This window comes from Penicillium verhagenii, assembly GCF_028828195.1.
Source record: "Penicillium verhagenii strain IBT 33310 chromosome Unknown utg000005l_segment0_segment0, whole genome shotgun sequence".
Classification (NCBI taxonomy): domain Eukaryota; kingdom Fungi; phylum Ascomycota; class Eurotiomycetes; order Eurotiales; family Aspergillaceae; genus Penicillium; species Penicillium verhagenii.
This window is the reverse complement of record NW_026643169.1, coordinates 3,343,225-3,363,627: the sequence shown is the minus strand read 5'-3', so window position 1 is coordinate 3,363,627 and position 20,403 is coordinate 3,343,225. Positions and strand designations below refer to the sequence as shown.

General features: G+C 48.9%; 7 protein-coding genes across 7 annotated transcripts; 3 read left to right on the top strand and 4 right to left on the bottom strand.

The window, feature by feature from the left end:
• Nucleotides 1–473: 473 nt before the first annotated feature.
• N7466_004774 (threonine dehydratase, biosynthetic) lies at nucleotides 474–2,228 on the top strand (the record flags this gene model as incomplete). The annotated part of the gene is made up of 2 exons (XM_057164171.1): nucleotides 474–656; nucleotides 711–2,228. The coding sequence occupies 2 exons, from the start codon at nucleotides 474–476 to the stop codon at nucleotides 2,226–2,228; spliced, it is 1,701 nt and encodes a 566-aa protein (XP_057022852.1).
• Nucleotides 2,229–2,776: 548 nt separating this feature from the next.
• N7466_004773 (50S ribosomal protein L36) lies at nucleotides 2,777–3,269 on the top strand (the record flags this gene model as incomplete). The annotated part of the gene is made up of 3 exons (XM_057164170.1): nucleotides 2,777–3,034; nucleotides 3,125–3,159; nucleotides 3,230–3,269. 3 exons carry the CDS (start codon nucleotides 2,777–2,779, stop codon nucleotides 3,267–3,269), a joined length of 333 nt encoding a protein of 110 aa, XP_057022851.1.
• A 471-nt stretch (nucleotides 3,270–3,740) lies between these two features.
• Nucleotides 3,741–6,345, top strand: N7466_004772 (elongation factor G; the record flags this gene model as incomplete). The annotated part of the gene is made up of 4 exons (XM_057164169.1): nucleotides 3,741–3,943; nucleotides 4,012–4,123; nucleotides 4,191–6,220; nucleotides 6,291–6,345. The coding sequence occupies 4 exons, from the start codon at nucleotides 3,741–3,743 to the stop codon at nucleotides 6,343–6,345; spliced, it is 2,400 nt and encodes a 799-aa protein (XP_057022850.1).
• Nucleotides 6,346–6,823: 478 nt separating this feature from the next.
• Nucleotides 6,824–8,862, bottom strand: N7466_004771 (transient receptor potential ion channel family protein; the record flags this gene model as incomplete). The annotated part of the gene is made up of 2 exons (XM_057164168.1): nucleotides 6,824–8,433; nucleotides 8,499–8,862. The coding sequence occupies 2 exons, from the start codon at nucleotides 8,860–8,862 to the stop codon at nucleotides 6,824–6,826; spliced, it is 1,974 nt and encodes a 657-aa protein (XP_057022849.1).
• A 2,149-nt stretch (nucleotides 8,863–11,011) lies between these two features.
• Nucleotides 11,012–12,266, bottom strand: N7466_004770 (Lipopolysaccharide-modifying protein; the record flags this gene model as incomplete). Its single annotated transcript, XM_057164167.1, has 3 exons — nucleotides 11,012–11,016; nucleotides 11,076–11,979; nucleotides 12,036–12,266. The coding sequence occupies 3 exons, from the start codon at nucleotides 12,264–12,266 to the stop codon at nucleotides 11,012–11,014; spliced, it is 1,140 nt and encodes a 379-aa protein (XP_057022848.1).
• Nucleotides 12,267–13,184: 918 nt separating this feature from the next.
• Nucleotides 13,185–14,867, bottom strand: N7466_004769 (uncharacterized protein; the record flags this gene model as incomplete). Its single annotated transcript, XM_057164166.1, has 1 exon — nucleotides 13,185–14,867. The coding sequence occupies one exon, from the start codon at nucleotides 14,865–14,867 to the stop codon at nucleotides 13,185–13,187; it is 1,683 nt and encodes a 560-aa protein (XP_057022847.1).
• A 1,388-nt stretch (nucleotides 14,868–16,255) lies between these two features.
• Nucleotides 16,256–19,882, bottom strand: N7466_004768 (uncharacterized protein; the record flags this gene model as incomplete). Its single annotated transcript, XM_057164165.1, has 1 exon — nucleotides 16,256–19,882. One exon carries the CDS (start codon nucleotides 19,880–19,882, stop codon nucleotides 16,256–16,258), a length of 3,627 nt encoding a protein of 1,208 aa, XP_057022846.1.
• Nucleotides 19,883–20,403: the final 521 nt, after the last annotated feature.

The following is a 20,403-nucleotide window of genomic DNA, read 5'->3' as shown; positions in this document are numbered from 1 at the left end:
AAATACATTTCCATGCTAAATTACATCCAATTGGAAAATTCTCGAGTGTTTATGAAGATCTCTTTAATCGCTGGGTTTGAAATGCGTTTCAATATTGGATGTATCAATGTCGCCATTATCGCTATCGCCGCTGACCGCCACCTTTGAAATATACTCATCTCATGTACGTGCGCTCCTCCCACTATCTCCAAAAATTGCCCGACAAAGTTAGGCTGGAATGAAATAGACTAAAGAGCACAGTATCTTTGTATATCAATAATCATAAAAATAAACTTAAGGTTATTGGTCCCTTTGTTGTATCAAAATCTCGGGGTTGTGGGCCAAAATTGATGACATAAGGTCCGATCCCGCTCCCCCGCAGGAAAAAAGAGTCAGATCAAAGAATTTCTTTTGAAGTCCGAAATCCTTCCTCTGAGTCATTGAACCTTCCTATCAAGTGTATCTGGATAGGTCAGTCTTCTCCGAGGAACACCATGTCTGACGAACCTACCACCAATGGCGCTACCACGCCCATCTCTGCCAAATTGAACGGTTTGGCTTTGACCGAATACACCGCCGCTCCGACGCCTCCCTCAGAGCGCAACCCCCGTTTCCCTGGAGTGCCCCCAGACTGGGGAATTCCCGAATCATGCCTACTCCCCAATGGATACCCTGACGTGAGAAACCCTGCGCTTACCGTTTCTTTCCTCCCATGACTGACTGTTGTCTAGTATCTCCGCCTGATCTTGACATCCCGCGTTTACGATGTTCTCGACGAAACCCCCCTCCACCACGCCGTCAATTTGAGTAACCGATTGGAGAGCCGGGTTCTCCTCAAGCGCGAGGATCTGCTGCCAGTGTTCAGCTTCAAGCTTCGTGGTGCGTACAACAAGATGGCTCACCTGAACGCGGAGCAGCGGTGGAAAGGTGTGATTGCGTGCTCGGCTGGAAACCATGCCCAGGGTGTTGCTTTCTCTGCTCGCAAGCTGAAGATCCCCGCAACCATTGTCATGCCCTCGGGCACCCCGGCCATTAAGCACCGCAACGTCGCTCGTCTTGGTGGAAGTGTGGTTCTTCACGGAAGCGACTTCGATGCCGCCAAGGACGAGGCTCACCGGTTGGAAAAGCAGCACGGCCTGACAAACATCCCACCTTTCGATGATCCGTACGTCATTGCCGGTCAAGGTACCATTGGAATGGAGTTGCTGCGCCAAGCGAACTTGGATAAATTGGAGGCAGTCTTCTGTGGTGTCGGTGGCGGTGGTCTGATTGCTGGCATTGGTGTGTACATGAAGCGCATTGCGCCTCATGTTAAGGTTATTGGCGTGGAGGCTCATGATGCCAATGCTATGGCCCAGTCATTGGACGAGGGCACCCGTGTTTTCCTGAAGGAGGTTGGCCTCTTCGCTGACGGTGCCGCGGTCAAGTCCGTTGGCGAGGAAACTTACCGTGTCAGCCGCGACGTGATCGACGAGATTGTCCAAGTCTCCACCGATGAAATCTGTGCTGCTATTAAGGATGCGTTCGAGGACACTCGAACCGTTATTGAACCCGCCGGTGCCCTCTCCCTTGCTGGTCTTAAGAAATATGTTGCCAACAACCCCAGCCCCGACCCCAAGCGTGAGCTGATCGCCATCACCTCCGGCGCCAACATGGACTTTGATCGTCTCCGCTTTGTGGCCGAGCGGGCTGCCCTCGGGGAGAAGAAGGAAGCTCTGCTGAGTGTCAAGATCCCCGAGACACCCGGTGCCTTTGCTAAGCTTGTCGAGGTGATATTGCCTCATGCCGTGACCGCCTTTAGCTACCGATATGCACAGGAGGATGTGGCCGATGTTCTTATGGGTATTTCCCTGTCCGCTTTGACTGGTCGCGAAGACCTGGCGAAGATCATGGAGGAATTGGAGAAATCAGGAATGTCAGTTCAGGATCTGAGCGATGATGAGCTCGTCAAACGCCACGTTCGCTTCCTCGTTGGTGGTCGCTCAAACGTGACAGACGAGCGATTGTTCATGTTCGAGTTCCCCGAGCGACCTGGTGCTCTTGCTAAGTTCCTCACCACCCTCCGCCCTAACCAGAACATCTCCCTCTTCCACTACCGCAACTACGGCGGTGATGTTGGCAAGGTTCTCTCTGCTATCCAGTGCCCACCTGGTGAGAAGGATGAGCTCGAGGCTTTCCTTCGCGATCTGGGATACCCCTTCAGCGAGCACACCGATTCCCCTACCTACCAAACTTTCCTTCGCTCTTAATCAAATCATTTGACGATATGATACTTTGGTAAATACGCGATCGAGACATACCGAGATGTGATGCACAGTGTTTCTTTTTTTGCTCTTCTTTTTTTTTTTTTCAGCGGTTTAAAAGTGCAACCCGGTATCTGTGCTTAGTTTGGCGTTGGGTTCTGAGCATATAGACTATGGAAAATCGACTTGAATTATATGATAAATCATTTCTGTTTTAATTCATATTTATTAATTCATTATATCCTGATCTTCACATTAATCTGCCTTGCAATCACTATAGTATTATTGTCAATTGTTTAGTATGTTACTATGTATGTAGCAGTATTTAGTACTAAAGTATTGTTGCAAATCCACCAATCAACATCGGGGCGGGATCGGCCCGGCAAAACACAACCTCCGGCAACAATCTTCCAAGCAGTATCAAGGACGAGAACCCCGGGAGCCGGTCCGACGACATCCACCTGCATTTCCCTGTCCTTTTTCTGAAGCGATCAAAGAGGCATTGCCTTGCATCTACAAGGAGCTTTGCTCGAGATATTACCACAATCGCCACCATGTTCTCCCTCCGGACCGTCCTCCGCGCCCCCGGTGCCCTCCGCCAAATCCTCCCCTCCGTCGCCCGCAGATCATTCTCCGGAGTCGCTTCTGTCCGCCCTCTTTCACACATGATCCAGAATGGCCTCACTAGGCTGCGGGCTCAATCAGAAAACAGCACTGCTGTCACCGCCGCCATTGGCGCGTCCCGGCAGCTTGGACAGGTCCGGGGAATGAAGACTCGGTCTTCGGTGAAGCGCCTTTGTGATGGCTGCAAGGTATGAATGAACAGTATATCAAGCACTGCTGTGATGTGCTTGGAGAGTCCCACAGAATGCATTCGCAAGATACTGACCAGAATCGTCTAGCCCGTGCGCCGCAAGAACCGCGTCTTTATCATCTGGTATGACCTATACGCTCCAATTGAGAGTACTTAATAATGCTTTCATTTACTGACATTGCTCTGCGTCTAGCTCGAAAAACGCCAAGCACAAGCAGCGACAAGGCAAATAGAGTGGATGGATTCATTTCCACTTCCGTCTTTCTTCGGCATGCGCAACTTTGATACCTTCGATTTCCGCCCACGCCTATAACTTTGCATATGTGTTAGTCCAGATGTATTTTGTGACATTATTGCGGCGCTTGGGTCTTTTCTTGTACAATAGTCCTGGGACCAGAAATGCTGGTCTCTATACTGAATCAATCCAACTCAATTGATCTCCACATGGTTCATGATTTTGAAGACGAATTTCACACTCTTCCTACAATATAAAATAGCCTAACTAACCACTGTCAAATTCCTGTCAAATTATTGCCTTATTCCCATTAAAGTTGAAAAGACTGGGCCATGTAATGCGCTGTTTCTGACAGGCCATGGGTCACGTGTTGCGTTCCTGGCTTCCCCGAACTTTTTTTCCTCGAAAAAAACAAGCGCCAATCAATCTGTCTTGATTCGATCAATTCTATTGTGAATTGATTGCCGCCATGAGGTCTCCTTCTCTTGCACGGTTGCAGTACCGTGCGGTATCTGGCTTGGTCAGATCCTCTCGTTTCCAGTCTCAGGGTCTTCTCCAGTCGCGATGCGCATCTACTGCCGCTTTGCGGTCTTCCGGTGTCGCGCCGGCTTATCAGTCGGTGTTGAAGACCTGGGAACAACGACGCAATGCTTCCGCTGCTGCGTCTGCCGTGTAAGATCTCACAAAAAGGATGGGTCCTTTATGAACCGTGTTCTAATCATTTTTTTCTCGTTTCTTAGTCTTGAGGCCGCTGCCGCCAACCCGGAGGCTTTGTCGCAAGCCGCCATTATCGACAACCTCGATCCCATCGAGGCTGCTCGTTTGGATAAAGTTCGCAACATTGGTATTGCGGTAAATACTATCTCGAAATCCATCACATTCTCTGTTTCAAATGTGTCTGACATGTCTTCTACGATAGGCCCATATCGACAGTGGTAAGACCACTTGTACCGAGCGTGTCCTTTTCTACACCGGCCGTATCAAGGCTATTCACGAGGTCCGTGGACGTGACAGTGTCGGTGCCAAGATGGACTCCATGGATTTGGAGCGTGAGAAGGGTATTACTATCCAGTCTGCTGCCACCTTCTGTGACTGGGTCAAGAAGGACAAGGAAGGAGTGGATCAGAAGTACCACATCAACTTGATTGATACCCCCGGTCACATTGATTTCACCATTGAAGTCGAGAGAGCGCTGCGCGTTCTGGACGGAGCTGTCATGATTCTGTGTGCCGTGTCCGGTGTCCAGTCCCAGACTATTACCGTCGACCGACAGATGCGCCGTTACAACGTTCCTCGTATTTCTTTCGTCAACAAGATGGACCGTATGGGTGCCAACCCCTTCAAGGCCGTCGATCAGATCAACACCAAGCTCAAGATTCCCGCGGCTGCTGTCCAGGTCCCCATTGGTGCGGAGGACGAGTTTGAGGGTGTTGTGGATCTGATCCGCATGAAGTCCATCTACAACGTTGGTGAGAGCGGCGAAGCTCTCAAGGAGACTGATGAAATTCCTGCTGCTGTCAAGGATATTGCCATTGAGCGCAGAGCCAAGCTTATTGAGACTCTTGCCGATGTCGATGACGAGATGGCTGAGCTCTTCCTTGACGAGATTGAGCCCACCGAGGACCAGATCCGTGCTGCTATCCGCCGGGCCACTATTGCTCTTAAGTTCACTCCTGTCTTCATGGGATCTGCCTTGGCCAACAAGTCTGTTCAGCCCATGCTGGATGGTGTTATCGACTTCCTTCCCAACCCTGCCGAGGTGGAGAACCTTGCCCTTGACCAGAAGCGCAATGAGGCCTCTGTCAAGCTTGTTCCCTACAACTCCCTTCCCTTCGTTGGTTTGGCCTTCAAGCTGGAGGAGAGCAACTTCGGTCAGTTGACTTATATTCGTGTCTACCAGGGTACCCTGCGCAAGGGTTCCAACGTGTTCAACGCTCGCAACGACAAGAAGGTCAAGGTGCCCCGTATTGTGCGTATGCACTCCAACGAGATGGAGGAGGTTAACGAGATCGGTGCTGGTGAGATCTGTGCCGTGTTCGGTATTGACTGTGCCTCCGGTGATACCTTCACTGATGGACAGCTGGGCTACACCATGACATCCATGTTCGTTCCCGAGCCCGTCATCTCTCTTTCCATCAAGCCCAAGCAGAGCAAGGATGGCGCCAACTTCTCCAAGGCCATGGCTCGTTTCCAGAGAGAGGATCCTACTTTCCGTGTGAGCTACGACCAGGAGAGTGAGCAGACCATCATCTCCGGAATGGGTGAGCTTCACTTGGACATTTACGTTGAGCGTATGCGTCGTGAGTACCGCGTTGACTGCGAAACCGGTCAGCCTCAGGTCGCCTACCGTGAGACTATTGGTCACCGCGTTGAGTTTGACCACCTGCTCAAGAAGCAGACTGGTGGTGCTGGTGATTACGCCCGTGTTATGGGATGGATGGAGCCCACTGGCACTTTGGAGGAGAACAAGTTCGAGCAGCAGATCGTCGGTGGTAGTATTTCCGAGAAGTTCCTGTACGCTTGTGAGAAGGGTTTCAACCTTTCTTGCGAGAAGGGTCCTCTTGTCGGCCACAAGATTCTTGGTACTCGCATGGTCATCAACGACGGTGCTACTCACATGACTGATTCCTCCGAAATGGCCTTCAAGAACGCCACCCAGCAGGCCTTCCGCAAGGCTTTCACCGACAGTCAACCGGCTGTCCTGGAGCCTTTGATGAAGACTGTGGTGACCGCCCCCTCCGAGTTCCAGGGTGATGTGATCGCTCTACTGAACAAGCGTGGTGCTACTATCAACGACACGGAGACCGGTGTTGACGAGTTCACCATCTATGCCGACTGCAGTCTGAACGGCATGTTCGGCTTCAGCTCCAACCTCCGTGCCGCCACCCAGGGTAAGGGTGAATACACCATGGAGTTCAGCCACTACGAGAAGGCTCCCCCACAGGTGCAGTACGTTTTAATCCCGCCCTTCCTTATTTCTTCTGATTTTTTATACTGACCAATTTTTCTCGCCGTACAGGAAGGAGCTTATCGCCAAGTATGTCAAGGCCCAGGCCGACCGAAACAAGAAATAAACCCATCACCAGATTCATGCCCGTCTGGTCTGATCTCCACCCGCCTTCTCTCCGACACATGTAACATTTATTTCCCCCCTACCATCCTCCTCATCCGGCCCGGCGGGGCCTCAAAATTCACCTCAATGGAGATCAGGTACAGCATAGACTGTTGTCTTTCAATAGAAGATCGGGACTTTTGTTCATTGTTCACCGTGTTACCGTGAACTCAAAACCTCTTGTGTACTTTCTGCGTCATGGCACTATATCATCTCGCGCGGCTTTTTTTTGGGATATGTACTTTAAAAACTTCTAGATCACCATAGTTATTACTTTCTACTCTCCTGTCTGAACAAATTTGAACTGATTCATGGATGTCTTCTATATTGACTACCTAGTATATACTTGAATTCTTCCCTCGCAACCGCGCTTGAATGCATGCAATATGTCCAATTAGATTGTATTTTAACATTTTTGTTAACATTTGAAATAAAGAAATTTATGTATCGCGCGACCTTGGGGTCTCGTCGTGGTGAGAATGGAGCAGAAGGCTCGATGATGAATGTGCAGGGAGTTGTTTCGGTTCACCTCGAGCGGTAACACCCAACTCTTCTATCTCGGCAGGCACAGTAGTAGGCAAGTCGGCAGACGAGTCAAAGGTACTACTGGTATCAACCGCGTGTTTGTACCGACTGTCCGGGTCCCGCTTGGCAAATGCGTAAACAAAAGTGATAATGAGGAAAATAACAAGGATAAGCATATAAACGGCATTGTAGACGACGAACAAGACGCCGACAACGCTAATCAGCATATTGGGCCCCTTGAAGATATCGGAGAAAATGAGCACGCAGATGGAATTGAGGAAGCCGATGATGGCCGTCGTGATGCCGAATCGATTCATGCTTTTATCCACGTACGGCCGGATCCAGATAACCAGCCCGACCATGATAGCGTCGATAATCACAAGAACGATGCCCTGCGCCTTGGGCGCAGACTGGCTGGCCGCGATGACGATGCCCTTGGCCTGCGTGTAGAGATGAATGATGGCGAAAAAGTAAAAAGCGGTTGGCGTGTAATGACGATGGAAGAAATTCATTTTCCGGCTGAAGTTGTTCAGGCCCGAGTAGAGAAAGTTGGTGGTGTTTTTGCCTGGGCCGCGGGATCGGTGCACCTGGAAGGTGGCTGCTGCTGCGGTCCAGGCTAGAGAGAGTGTGACGCCGACCCACCAGGTCACGGCTAGGACGACTTCGCCTGCCGAGTCAAGCCGGGTGAACTCCCAGATGCAGAAGGCGGCTGCGGAGGGGGTGGCGATGATTAAGAAGCGGAGGAAGATCTCGCGGCTGGTGGAGTTTAGGCCGGCGGCGGCGAAGCGGAGTCGGTCGGAGAGCTTGTTTGATTTGGCGAGGAATTGGCAGGAGTATTTGAAGGCGAAGATGGCAATGATTGTTAGGGCGCCGAAGAACATGAACAGGGCGTAGCTGGTCATGAAGATATTTGTTGATTCGATCCCGGCGCGGTAGGCCATGCGGTTGATTCCCCTCACTGTGATTTCCTGACCGGTGGATGTTGATGTGCTCGTTAGATCGGCTGTTGTGTCCGTTGTCCGTTTGAACAGGTTGTGTGCGAGGTTGGCGGTTTCTTGGATCAAGCTACGCTTCTCCACGATGACGGAGACACTTTTGGACTCCTGTTCGATGGTGGCTGGTGTTCCTCCGGTTGAGCGCAAGTACCAGGTGCAGAGGGTTTGCAGGAATCCCAGTTTGAGGATTCCTATACTCCACTGAAACATTTGGGTCCATGATTGGGTGATGGGGGGTAGTTCGGTAGAGCTGAGACCGATGGTTGCTTGGGATTGCATGAAGGTTAAAAGAGAGAAGGCAAAGAAAGACACGTGTGTAGCGGTATGGAGGTGACCTCTGACGAAGGAGATGGCGGCACCACAGAGACCTAGGCCGGCGACTACGGCGAGGGCCCATGAGACGCCGAGTTGATCGACAGTATGGCCATTAGAAAGATCGGCGGATAGACAAGCAACCGTTGCTCCGTTTGTTTCATTCTTCACATAAACGATGATTTTGGCGTCTAGATCTGGGACAGTATATCCAATGGCTTTATTTATGTATTGGCATTTATTAGCATTTAATACTTTGAAATTGGGGGGTTGGATGACAAACCGGGCACGTCCGATAAGATTGAGGAGACATCCAGGGAAGCTGACGGGATATCAAGATTGCCGGAAGCGATCGGACAGAGACTGGATACGTCCAAGGCACACAGATTGATGGTCTCGTTGAGAAGAGTATAGCCATAGACCAAAAGATTCACTTCGGCGGTCACCTTGCCAGAAATAGTTACAGATCCATCAAAGGCGAGCTTAAGCATGCCATCTCGGGACAGTTCAGCTGTAAAATAGCTGACGCTAACTCCGGAGTTGGGTTGACATATTGCGAGGGCTGAGGTTGTGATAGATTCCATAGCAGAGATAAGGTGAGCGAAGGACAAAACCCAGAGAGACAAAGCTCTCACGGGGAAACGCATATCAACGTTTATTGGGCGTGTAAGCCATGAAACATGGGAAAAGTTGGAAAAAGAGAGGATGGGTTTAAGGGGAAAAGGAGGATTTGGTGGAGATTTGATCTAGAGAGAGAGAGACCCTGAGCGAAATGTCTCATGTAATGAAAGGGACTATTATTAGAGTATAAAGTAAGCAGAATCTCCTTTTTGGAAATAGTTTTTTTTTTCTATGGAAATAAGGGAAATCAAGAGAAAAATAAGAGAAAAAAAGGCGCCCAAGAATCACCAGCGGAACCCCGCGGATAGTCCCGCTTTCCGAATTATGCATTGTGTCATTTCATGATCTCTTTCTCAAGATTTCAAGATTCAACATGCATATCCCTGATGTACGAATACTATGGAGCAGGGAGTTAAAAAAAAGGGTTCGAACCAAACCTGCCAAAGCTGCAATCCAACAATCCAATCCCGCTTCCATTAAACCCCCTGAGGCTCCAAGCTCCTGTGGCCGTTTGAGCCGACTTGCCCGCTAAAATAGTCCACTTTTCATTCCCAATTTTTTCAAGCACTATTGGAACCATTTTGATGGGGATTGTGGGATTGTGGAACTGCGACAGTATCTAGCTTAGGTTATCTTTCATAAAAGTCCCCATAACTTGCTGATTCTAGAGTAGTGCAACATAGAACGCTCCAGTCTTGTTCCAAAAGGACGCGTGGTTTTATTAGTGGAACAAATCAAGCCTTCCCGGCAAAAAAGGCCCCTCTCGAAACAAAGAGGACACACCCTACAACACCCGTTTCTCCACTTTCAATGATGGCAAAATAGGCCATGGCCTATAAGCCCATGGGAACGCTGCCATGAGGTAGTGTGAACAGACAGACTTTCCAACAATGGGGCATCCGAGCTGTCAAACGCCCACGCTGGTCCCTTACGTCGTCATCCGCATAATTGACCATGGGCTTTCTTAACTTTAGCCAAAAAAAGAAAACAAAAAAAAAAACAAAAAACAATATGGCTGTATATGGTGAATCGCATGAGGCGAATCGCATAACTCACATGGATGCAAAATCCGGGAATTTCCCCTCTAATCCTGAACGCCACATCCAGAAAGAAAACAAGGTCCAGATGTTAACATTCCCAGCAAAAGTGACATCATGTGACGCCATTAGAAAATTATCTGATCAACCATTGTGAACCATGTGCACCATGTGCTTCTTTCATCCATACTATATATATCAAGTGACATCTGATCGGCAGATCCATATGATGAACTCTGGACGATCAGTCATGGTTCTCAAGGTTTGTCATATCATCCAGACGTGACCTGGAAACCTTAGTTGATGATCTGCACTTCCAACTTCCAAGCCTGATTAGGAGCGCTGATCACGTAACGTTTCCCCGCGTGCTCTCTACTTCAAGTTGCCAGTGTTATCTTTACACAGGTCTTACCGCTTCTCTTAAATGCATACAGTGACTTCATAACCCTAGGGCACGTCTGGTTTTCTATCATGTATCTAATCTTGAAATAGCCAAAAAAAAATGCACTGGCTCCATCTTTCCTGGCATTTGAATTTGTGGGGTAAAAGCTACTAGTAGTATATATCAAAGATTTACAACAAAGATTTTGTCCTGAATACACTCGCCTCATTTTGAGAGCTGACCATGAGACCACGCTCGTGACTGGTAACCCTAACTTCCATACTGGAAAAGATCATAATTTACATAATCTTGTTAGTAATCTTTCACTCTTTCAATCTATTCTTTGTCTCTCAATCCCTCCATTTCTTTCACTTTTCTCTCTCTATGGGCCATTTCTTGAAATCTAGTTTCCATAATCATATTTCGAACGAAACACGTACAATACTTGATGCCTGAATGGAAGAGATGTGCGAGCAATCCAACAGAGTATTGAAGGCATTATCCATCTACAAGAAGCTTATATATATTGAAAACGCAAAAAACGCAAAACCTTTCCTAAGTGAGCATGAGAACAACTACTAGTGTTCTGTAGCCTTTCCTTTCACCTTATACTCTTGCCCACATGTGCAGGAATGAAACCATTCACGAGAGAGGTCACTTTTGTTAACTATATAACCATATCACAATAATAAATTCTTTGTGCAAGACCCATGATATCCCTAGTTCATATTCAAATGTTTTCAATAACAATGACGCTCAGTCTGTGATTCATGTGTTAGTAAAATTCCCTCGAAACACCTTGCATGAAGCATAAACATACCCCCATAATCCGAGGACGAATAAGACGCTCCACTGAACCTGCTACCCCCATCACATTGCCTTTCCGCTTGAATCTGAGAAATATTAGTCCCGACCAAAGAAGACATGTCCATAACCGAAGCAGAATCAATGATCTCGGCCGCAAACGACGGAGGCAAAGCCCCCGTGTTCGCCATCAGTGCTCTCCTCTCCGCAATGCTAAGCATTGTAAGGTCCTCGCTGATATTGAAAGACCAGCTCACTGTGCCGCTAACGTCTTCACCTGGTGTATCAACTTCGGGGCTCGGTTCGACATCGTTCATGAAGGAGGGTTGTTTAAAGATACGGAGGGGCTTGGGGGCGGGGACATGATAATACCATGAATTGCGCTTCACCTCCTCAGTCTGCTGAGGCTCGGTGGATGGTGGAGCAGGGGATGATCGACGGAAGAAGGGGAGGGTGATCTTGATCTTTGGGCGCGAGGGTCTGGACTTGCCGCCTGGCTCGCTCGAAGTACTTTGGCGCGTACTTGGGCCAGATGAGGTCGGCGAGGTCGGCAATGGTGCATTGGGTGTCCGTGCTGAGTTGGGAGGACGGGTGTAACCGGCGCGAGAATCTTCGTCGCCGTACTGGGATTGATCCAGGTCCCAGAGAGGTTTTCCCGTAGCATCACGGATTTGGTAGTGCTTCAGCAGATCTAATGCCAGCTTGAAGTGTGGCGCGTGACACTCGACCATTTGGGTGACGTGACCGGCCAAATGCTCGTCTTGCTTGTAGAGCACGGCTTCGAGAAACACTCCCATATGGCTGGCTGTGACGCCCAATGCAGTCCACTGCGCGAGCAGTTCATGCAGGGCTTGAACGGTGTCGAGATCCCAGGTTAGATCGTTCTTCCAGCCTCCATCTGAGTTCTGAATGTTTTCAAGCTACGTGTTAGTGAAGGTTCTATGCTTTGTAAGAGATTGGGAACTAAAAGACTCACTCGAAAAGGTTCAACGACCTCCCAGTCTCGATCTTGAGAGAGTGCTCGAGGGGGGATAGGTGAGCTGATGATCCTAGGGCTTTTGGGTTTCTCTTTGCTCGAGTTCCCTTTACTCGAGTCGTCGGCTTTTCCCGGCCCGTGATGAGAAGAAATGACAGGTGGGGTTTTGATAATCTTCATGTCGAATTCTCGTTCAGGGTCAACGGTTGGTGGTGGATGTTTCAATTTCATTATCTGTAGGAATGGCGAGAGGGTTGGTTGGTGGGCGTACGAGGATGTACGTGTAATGCTTGGGAGCGTCAAGTGGAAGCGATTAAGCTGGGTGGGTGGTGGGGTAAAGGGAGATTGTTCACGAGGGTGTACCAACGTATACCTACTAGTATACATCGCGCCAGGTCAAGGTGAATTGGCTTCGAGCTTAATCTTGGAACTTGCGGAATCGATTCACTCTATTCCGACTCTAGAGACATCTGGAAGCTAGGCTGCATGTTAAATCCATAGATTCAATGTTAACCAAGTCCTTTCTTTCCAAGGAGAAACCAGAGGCTATATAAGTGAGAAGTTCGTCATTGTTCAATGTTTCTATTTCTGGTTGCATAAATTGGGCGCTGAACAAAGACATCATCGATCAAAAGCCAAGTATCCTATTAGTTAGTGTATTTGAAATCGAACTTATTTTCTTTCATCAGAAAACTGAATGGAATTGTTTTAAGACGAGAGAGCCTTGGCCCTTGAAATAGCACTTGAGCACAAAGATCGCCTTGCATATGTATCAAAGAATATCCATGTATAGGTGGGGTACAGGGCTTTGAAGGCGTCAAGTTGAGGGTTGCACATTTACCTAATCAGGTAGTACCAGCCTACTACCAGGGGACAGGGCTTCCAATCAGAATCTCGGAAGGGATTAAGCTTATCGTTATCGCTTTAACGAGTGAACCTTGGAAACTCCCGATATACCTGTGCATGGTAGACTGTAGTACTAGCGAGAATTCTCAAACACCGTTACATACTAGTATACTTGTCTAGTATGTACCAGGTGAGTAAAGGTCAGCATTGAATTTCAATCTTTTTAGAAAGTCTCATATCAGAGGAAATTGGAACATTGCATTTAAGGATTGAAAACTAAAGAATTTCTATGGTGAAGAAGCATCAGACAACGTCCACATCCCCATTTCCCTTGCTCTCAACAACTGGAAATTCTCTCGTCTGGAAAGGGTCGACTCTTGTATGTTTGAACTGGCGCGCAGGAACTTTTTGATCGAAAAGAATGTCGAGTTCACTGTAGCTTCTGCCCTTTGGCTCGGGCAATCGGAAAAAGGTCCAAACAAAACACAAGAAGCAAGTTCCAAGCCAGAAGAAAGCGGCCTTTGCGCCCCAGTTCCACGCAGTGGAAGTCAACTGATAATTGATGAGGACGTTTGTAACAAGCCCCGCGATATTGTAAAAGTTGCGCGCAAGGACAATTGTCTTGGCTCGCAGTCTTGTAGAAGACATCTCAGCGACGAGAGAGTAACATACGGGTCCAACCGTAGAGTCGTATACAAAGGCGAAAACAAGAATCATTGAGCCAATAGCCCATGATACCGCCTTGTTGCTTGTCGGGGCAATGCCGAGCATGCCGACAATGAAAAGAATCATACACATTGTGGCTGTTCCAACGAGGTAAATCTTTCGCCGGCCAACGTAAGTCATGACCCACCATGACAAAATAGTTCCCACTCCTGCGATGGCGTACTGTGCGATTGACATGTCGAATGCGTCCACGGTAGGAAGTCCAGCTTGTTCGAAGAAAGTGGTTGAGTAGCCGATGAAAGTTGATCCGCAGATACTTTGAGCCACCCAAGCAGCCGTGCAGATCTCAGTTCGGCGAAGATCCACGCCCTTGAAGCAGTCAAGATAACTGGTACCGGAAGAGATCTCTTGCTCCAGTTTATTTGTGTGTTGCATCATCGCGAGGGCTTTGTCCACGTCGAATTCAGGGTCATTTGTAGTTGTGAGCCTCAGCAGTGAACGTTTCGCCTCATCCAACCGACCCTTGCGGATCAACCACCAAGGAGACTCTGGTGCGAAATAAACACCGACAATGAGGATTGGTGGCCACATCCACTGGATTCCAAAGGGAATACGATAGGCATCAGCCGTGGTATTGTCGACCATTCCACGGAGCACTCCGGAAGCGATAAAGTGCCCGATAACCCAGCACAAGTTGTTGTAAGTGGTCAGGTATGCTCTGAGACTAACCGGGCACACCTCGGAGGCATAGGCAGTCGTGATTGTTTGGAACACACCCCACGGTAAACCACAGAGGATCTCACCAATGAGAAGCATCTTGATGTCCACAGCAAAGAAAACGATGAAAATGAACCCGGTGATCATGACCAAAGCCCCGAGAATCGTCTTGCGATAACCGATGCGTTCCGAAATGATACCAGTCAAGAAAAGTCCAAGGATTTCACCAACGGCAGCACCATCGGACAGACCAGAGCGCCATGGAGCTGATATTTTGTATGCTCCAGTCGCTGCACTAAATGTGCCATATTTCTCGCTGAATTTCGGTAGCGCATAGAAGTTGGCTATCAGAAGGGTATCGTAACCTTCCATCACCAAGGCGGTTGACAGAACAATAGACCAGAAAATAGCTTTGGGATATAATTTGATGGCTCGGCCTAATGTCATCTGCTTTTCTAGATCGGCGCCCTGCTTCGCCTGGTCGCCCAAGCTGATGGACTCGGATGAAGTGCACTGAGCAACGGGCTTCTCGAGGTCGGGGGCAAGGCCCAAAGACCCCTGACTTTTCCGTTCATCATCTTGGTACTCCACAGTCTCCGACATTGTGCTGTTGGCCACTGTTGTAGAAATGCTCATTCAAAGGGAGTAAATGCACAGCGAGATACCGTCTTCTCAACACTCAGGCAAAGAAAGGTCGCAGTAGGCCATGTTTTATACATGCTAGAATACTCAGTGCTAGCATGTGAGTCCGGAAATCGTTATTTCATAGGGCTATTGCGACATCATTATATCGCTGTCATCAGCGAATACTTGGAATCATCCTAAGGCTTTTCCGAGGTCGAGGTTGTATAGCCTCTCGAGGCGTTCTCAAGGTTTCCACGGCTGGAATTGCATTATTGGCATGAATCAATTTCAACTGGATCTGATCTTTCAAATGTTACATCATGTCACACTGCCCATAACGTTAGAATCGCTAGAATCCATTATTTACGATGGTCTCTCTTTCAACCATCTGGTGGCGAGAATTCATCTCAAGCTGTTGAACTTGTCAGTTGTAGATGTTGCGCCATGACTGTGGCTGATTGTGAATCAGCCCTCCATTTTGCTAAAACGCTGCTTAAGCCCTTTCGAAGCCTAGCCATGAAACTAGTCTCGGCCATTATTCCAAAGAGAGCTAGTAGTATCTGAGGCTTGAGCAATTAGCGTCCTTCATCATCGCTTGGTCGGCTAGGGAGTCGGTCGGTCGGCTAGGCAATCAAGCTTGGAACGAGTGGCCAATCACCATCACTGAACACTCAAGAAGGTGGATTGGCCCAATCTAAACTCATGCAGGTCGATCCGTTTGATATCAATTGATCCGAGTTCTAGACCCGTTCACGGTGTATGTAAACTTCGATGTTTTCTCAAACTTTTAGCATATGGAGCTCGGATGGTGTTAGTGGTAAGAATCACATCTGAAAAATGCTCGATGGCAATTTTCTCAATCAACCCAGGAACCATAGGCATCCATGGATGATTCCTTTGGGCCAACATCCTAACTGGCTGGCAGGAGGCAACAGTAACACCAATTTCTTTATTCTGCCGGATTTCGCCGGCATGTAAGTGGCAGATTCCACAATACCTAGATCACATGATTACATGGGTGTGTTAAGGAACTTGGGATGAAGAAGGTGTAAGGGAGGATCAAAATCCTTTGATTAAACATTGAAAAGAAGACATATTTAGATAAGAAGACATTATGTACAGAGATGTGTGCATCAACAGATTCATCAAATAAAGCAAGTATTGTAGTATTGTCGTTCGTGACGGAAGTGAAGGCTGGCAAGAACACCAAGCCGAAGGGTATAATGAGCACGCTATGCAGGTGAGCCGAAAGCTTCGGAATAGAAGCACCGATGCATGGTTGGAAGACATAACTAGTATGTCTTTAGTAAAAAAAAATAGAATGAGATACGGGTATCCTCAGGAGTCCCATAATGAGGGAAAGCCAATTAGAGCCAAAGGACCCATCGCGCACCGGAAATGGCCCCTCGAAAGACACCGCGCACCAGCTTAAAGCCCATAACAATAAGCCAGACCCACCACAGCATACCGACAAGAGCCCATTCAAGTACGACGAAACCAGCACGTCGTACCCAGCGCAGTCGGCGGCGACGCTTGCGAACACCTCTATCGAGGGCATCGGTCAGTGATTTCACAGCCAGCGTACTCGTGGTATTTAGTTGAACACATAGATTCTCAGCATCATCAGCGGTAGCTCGCACACGACGTGTTAGGGATTCGTTGACGAGAGTTTCCAAATCCTTCAGCTGGGAGTTTAGTGGAGAGGAAGTGGTGGTTGTGAAGTGATGCATCGATTGTTGAAAAGAGTATTGGGTCATTTCAAATCGTCGCAGGAAATTTTGGGCGCCAAGGTCAAATTCACCAATCCTGCTTACTCTGGGGATAGATGCAGTAGAGCCCATGGAGCTTTGGAGCCAGTGAGGCGGTGGCTCACGCACGCTATGCGCTCGACGTGCGATCTCTCGGGCTTTAATACCAGATGATAGAAGAAGGGTTCGAGTTCGTTCAACTTCCACCTTGCCCGGGATTCCGTAATCGTTCAAGGTTTGAAGACTGCGGCCTGAAATACTCCAAGCACGGGTGGATCCCGAGAGAGGAGGCCTTTGCCGGATTGGGGAGCCGGGCGAAGCTTGGGCCAGACCAGTGACAGGGGGGCGAGTGAGACTAAAGGGTACCGACAGATCTTTAATTTCATGTGCCTTCGTTCGACCACGATTTGTGCTCAAAGCAGGGCCAAAGTCATAAGTTTTGCTTCGAGACAACCCCGTTATTCTAGGGCTATCTCGTGACACAGAGACACGCTCTTTGGGACTGCCAAAATCGAATGCTTCGCTCGATCCACTTCTTTCATCTTGTCGCAGCGGGGACGTGAAACTTGGTAATGTTGGTTTGAAGCTTCTAGAAGGGGTTCCCTTGTCCGAATCGCGACGAGTAAGGCGCCCAGGTTCGTCTGTGAGCGTTGGGAGGCGCCGAAGACGACTTTTCCGCTTATCCGATCTTTTCTCATCTTCTTCCGAATCACTTGACTCTGACGCGACCGTGGTTGCAGAAGAAGATTTTCGAGAATCGGGAGGGGGTATGTCTTTCTTCAAAATCAGATCTCCAACCTTGGAGACTTCATTTCCAACGATCTCTGCTATGCGACCTGGCCCCTTAAGGATTCCACGAAGCTTGGACTCGGGAGGGTATTGGGCCTTTCGGCTTTTCGAAGTATCTACCCGATTGACCTCGATCATGCTATCGTCGTTGAAAGACGATGGCACAACATCGGGAAGGGGGCTCGGCTGGAGCTTCGAGGTCGCTTCGGCTTTCTCAGATGGAGGCGGCAAGGTATTAGAAGACGCGCCGTCAACGTGAGAATTCTCACCTTCGTGTCCTCGAAGCTCCCGATCACCTTGTTTGCTCTTGCTTCGTTCATGGCGCGCGACAATCTTTTGACGAAGGCCTCTTTTGACAGGCGAGGGAGACCGACTAGAAGGTGGAGACAGATTGACAGCGATGCTGGGGAAGTAACTTGTAGGTTGGACAGGAGAATTGGGGACCGAACTGTCCATTCCTTCCAGAGACATTCTTGTGTTTAATCGATCCTCCACGCTTCCAACCGACGAAAGCGATGTCCTTTTCGCGGCATAATTCGTTTTCGCACCCACTGCCTGGGGTCTAGACTGATTCTGACGCTCCGCTCCGGCCGTGGAGGATTTCCTGCCTGATAATTGGGATTCAGACGAGTCTACCAGACTCCTGTGTAGCAACTTTTCCAGGTCCCTTCGGGAATGCTCCAAGATCGGATGTTTCCGATCTACTGACCTGCGACCTTCTGCACTAGAATCACTGGAAATACTACCCGAACGCATTTTCATCTTGTCCCAACGCGAGCGCTTCCCGGAGCTAGAAGCGCTACGGCTTCGCAAACTTTGGGTATGGCCCTGTAACCCTTGTCTATGGCGGCCCCGATTAAGACTCTTGAATTCGGGAGCACGCGCAGGATGGGTGCTCGACATGGAGGTATGCCTAGAAGAAATTCCACCGTCTGCTGAATTTTCCATATCAATGGACAAGTGTTCTTTCTGCGCAGCAGCAAGTTCGGCATCAGTTTTTACCAAAACAAGTTCTGCTGGATCTGAGTATATCTTGTTGCTATCCTTGTCGACAATCTTGGCTTTGTTTGATACCTCCTCGACCCAAGCGACATCGGCTATAAGCTCAGCGGGGGAGATCTTCCAGTCATGTCGTAACCGAGGTGCTTTCACGCTGTTTGTGCGGCTCACTCGCCTCAAGCTCGGTGGAGGCGAGGCGGTCAACGCATCCAGATCATCAGGATCCCCCTGAGACATTTGCGAGTGGCCTCGTGAGAACCCAGGAAGCTTGATACATTGTGTTTCTTCGTAGGCCTTGCGCTTATACTGTTCCTCGATAGTGCTTATCCAATCATGGACCTTCGCAGGGTCATCCCAACCATCTGCTTCCGCATGAATGGGACACTTCTCTCGATATCTAATTTTTCGGTTCCGAATCGTTTGCAAGGGATTGTACCCACGATTAGATATCGAGCTGGGACCCGATATAGACGTCGATTCGCCATCTCCTGCGAGTGGTCCATTTCGAAGAGGAGGTAGCAAAGGCAAAAGTCGTAAGTATTCGTGAAAGAGATCAAAGTGCTGACGGGCCCTTTCTGCTCGAGTAAGAGTGCTGTCAGAAAACTCATAGGCCCGATTGTCATTCACCATAGCAGCTGGTAGGAAATCAACAACCGGGGAACTGCTACCAAGCCTTGAGGCCCCAGGCCCATCGTCTGTAAGTTGGGTGTAATTGCGATGCGACAAATCGTACGATGCGCGACTTCCTTTGGAAGATGGACCGTGCAGGTCCACAGGTGCCGCAATAGGTTGAGAAACGGATAACGGCCTATGTCCGTTAGATCCCAAAGGCAATCCGGAAGCATTTCTCCTTCGAGATTCATTCAGATTTAAAGCCAAGTTCACAATTTGTAAGGAATCCCTATCGAGTGTCGTGGTAGTCTGCGGTGTATCATGCGCTGGTGGCTCGGTCGTTGAAGATGGTTGGGAATGTTGATCATCCGGAGGTATAGTGGAGGTCTGGTGTGTCAATGTCGATGTATTTGCTGTGGCAGCAGCTGACTCAGAGGCCGAATTCTTATGGCGATTCCATGGAAATCGCGATCGCTTCTTAGGCACCACAAGACCAGAATCGGGGGTATTTCGGGTTTCGATGGGCGCGTCTGATGGGCCCGAGTGGTGCGAACTGATCCTGACACTATTAGACCGAGGAAGTGAATCTAATAAGAAGCCACCCGAGCTCTGCGTTCTGCGCTGGTTCGGGGTTCTTCGATCACCATCACGAGAACTGCTGCCTAGTGTACTCCCTTCCAGATCTCCACTCGCTCGGCTGTCGCTCGGTGGGATAGCTCGTCGCCGGAATGAGCCACCATTGGAACGTTGATAGGGTGATTGTCTATCTTCGAATATGCCATGATGTTGTTCATCCGCCGGATACTCTGAATCCCGCACGGGAGGGTGGTCGGCTCGTGACGACATCAAAGCCAAGGGGAGGGCGAGAGATGTAGTTTGCCACGCCCTTCAGTAAGGCAACAGGCATGGCTTGTCAGCGACGGGAAAGCATAGATGCGAGGAGGAAGAAAAGGTCAAAGCCAGAGCCAAGAAATGTGACACTGGCGGGACCTAATGCGAGAGGGTCTGCAGGACGTAATGATCTACATCGTTGCGCGTCGAGCTTATTAAGCATTTATACCTCGTCTACTGCCAAGTTAAATATTGAAAGCCAACTATTGAAAGAAATTGCCATATATACAAACTGTAAATATGCTGATTATTGACCACTTGATGCTTGAAACTTGTCAACTAAAAATTCCAATATGGAAGAAATTTGGAGGACTTGAACAAAGAAGCTAGTGACTACAGTAACTTCAAATTGGACCTCGGTACCTACTACTAGGTACCTTGAGGGCTTCTAGGTACCATCAATCCATGGATGTACTAGGTACTTACTAGCACTACTACATATGACTACTAGTACAGGTAGAAATACTACTAGTACG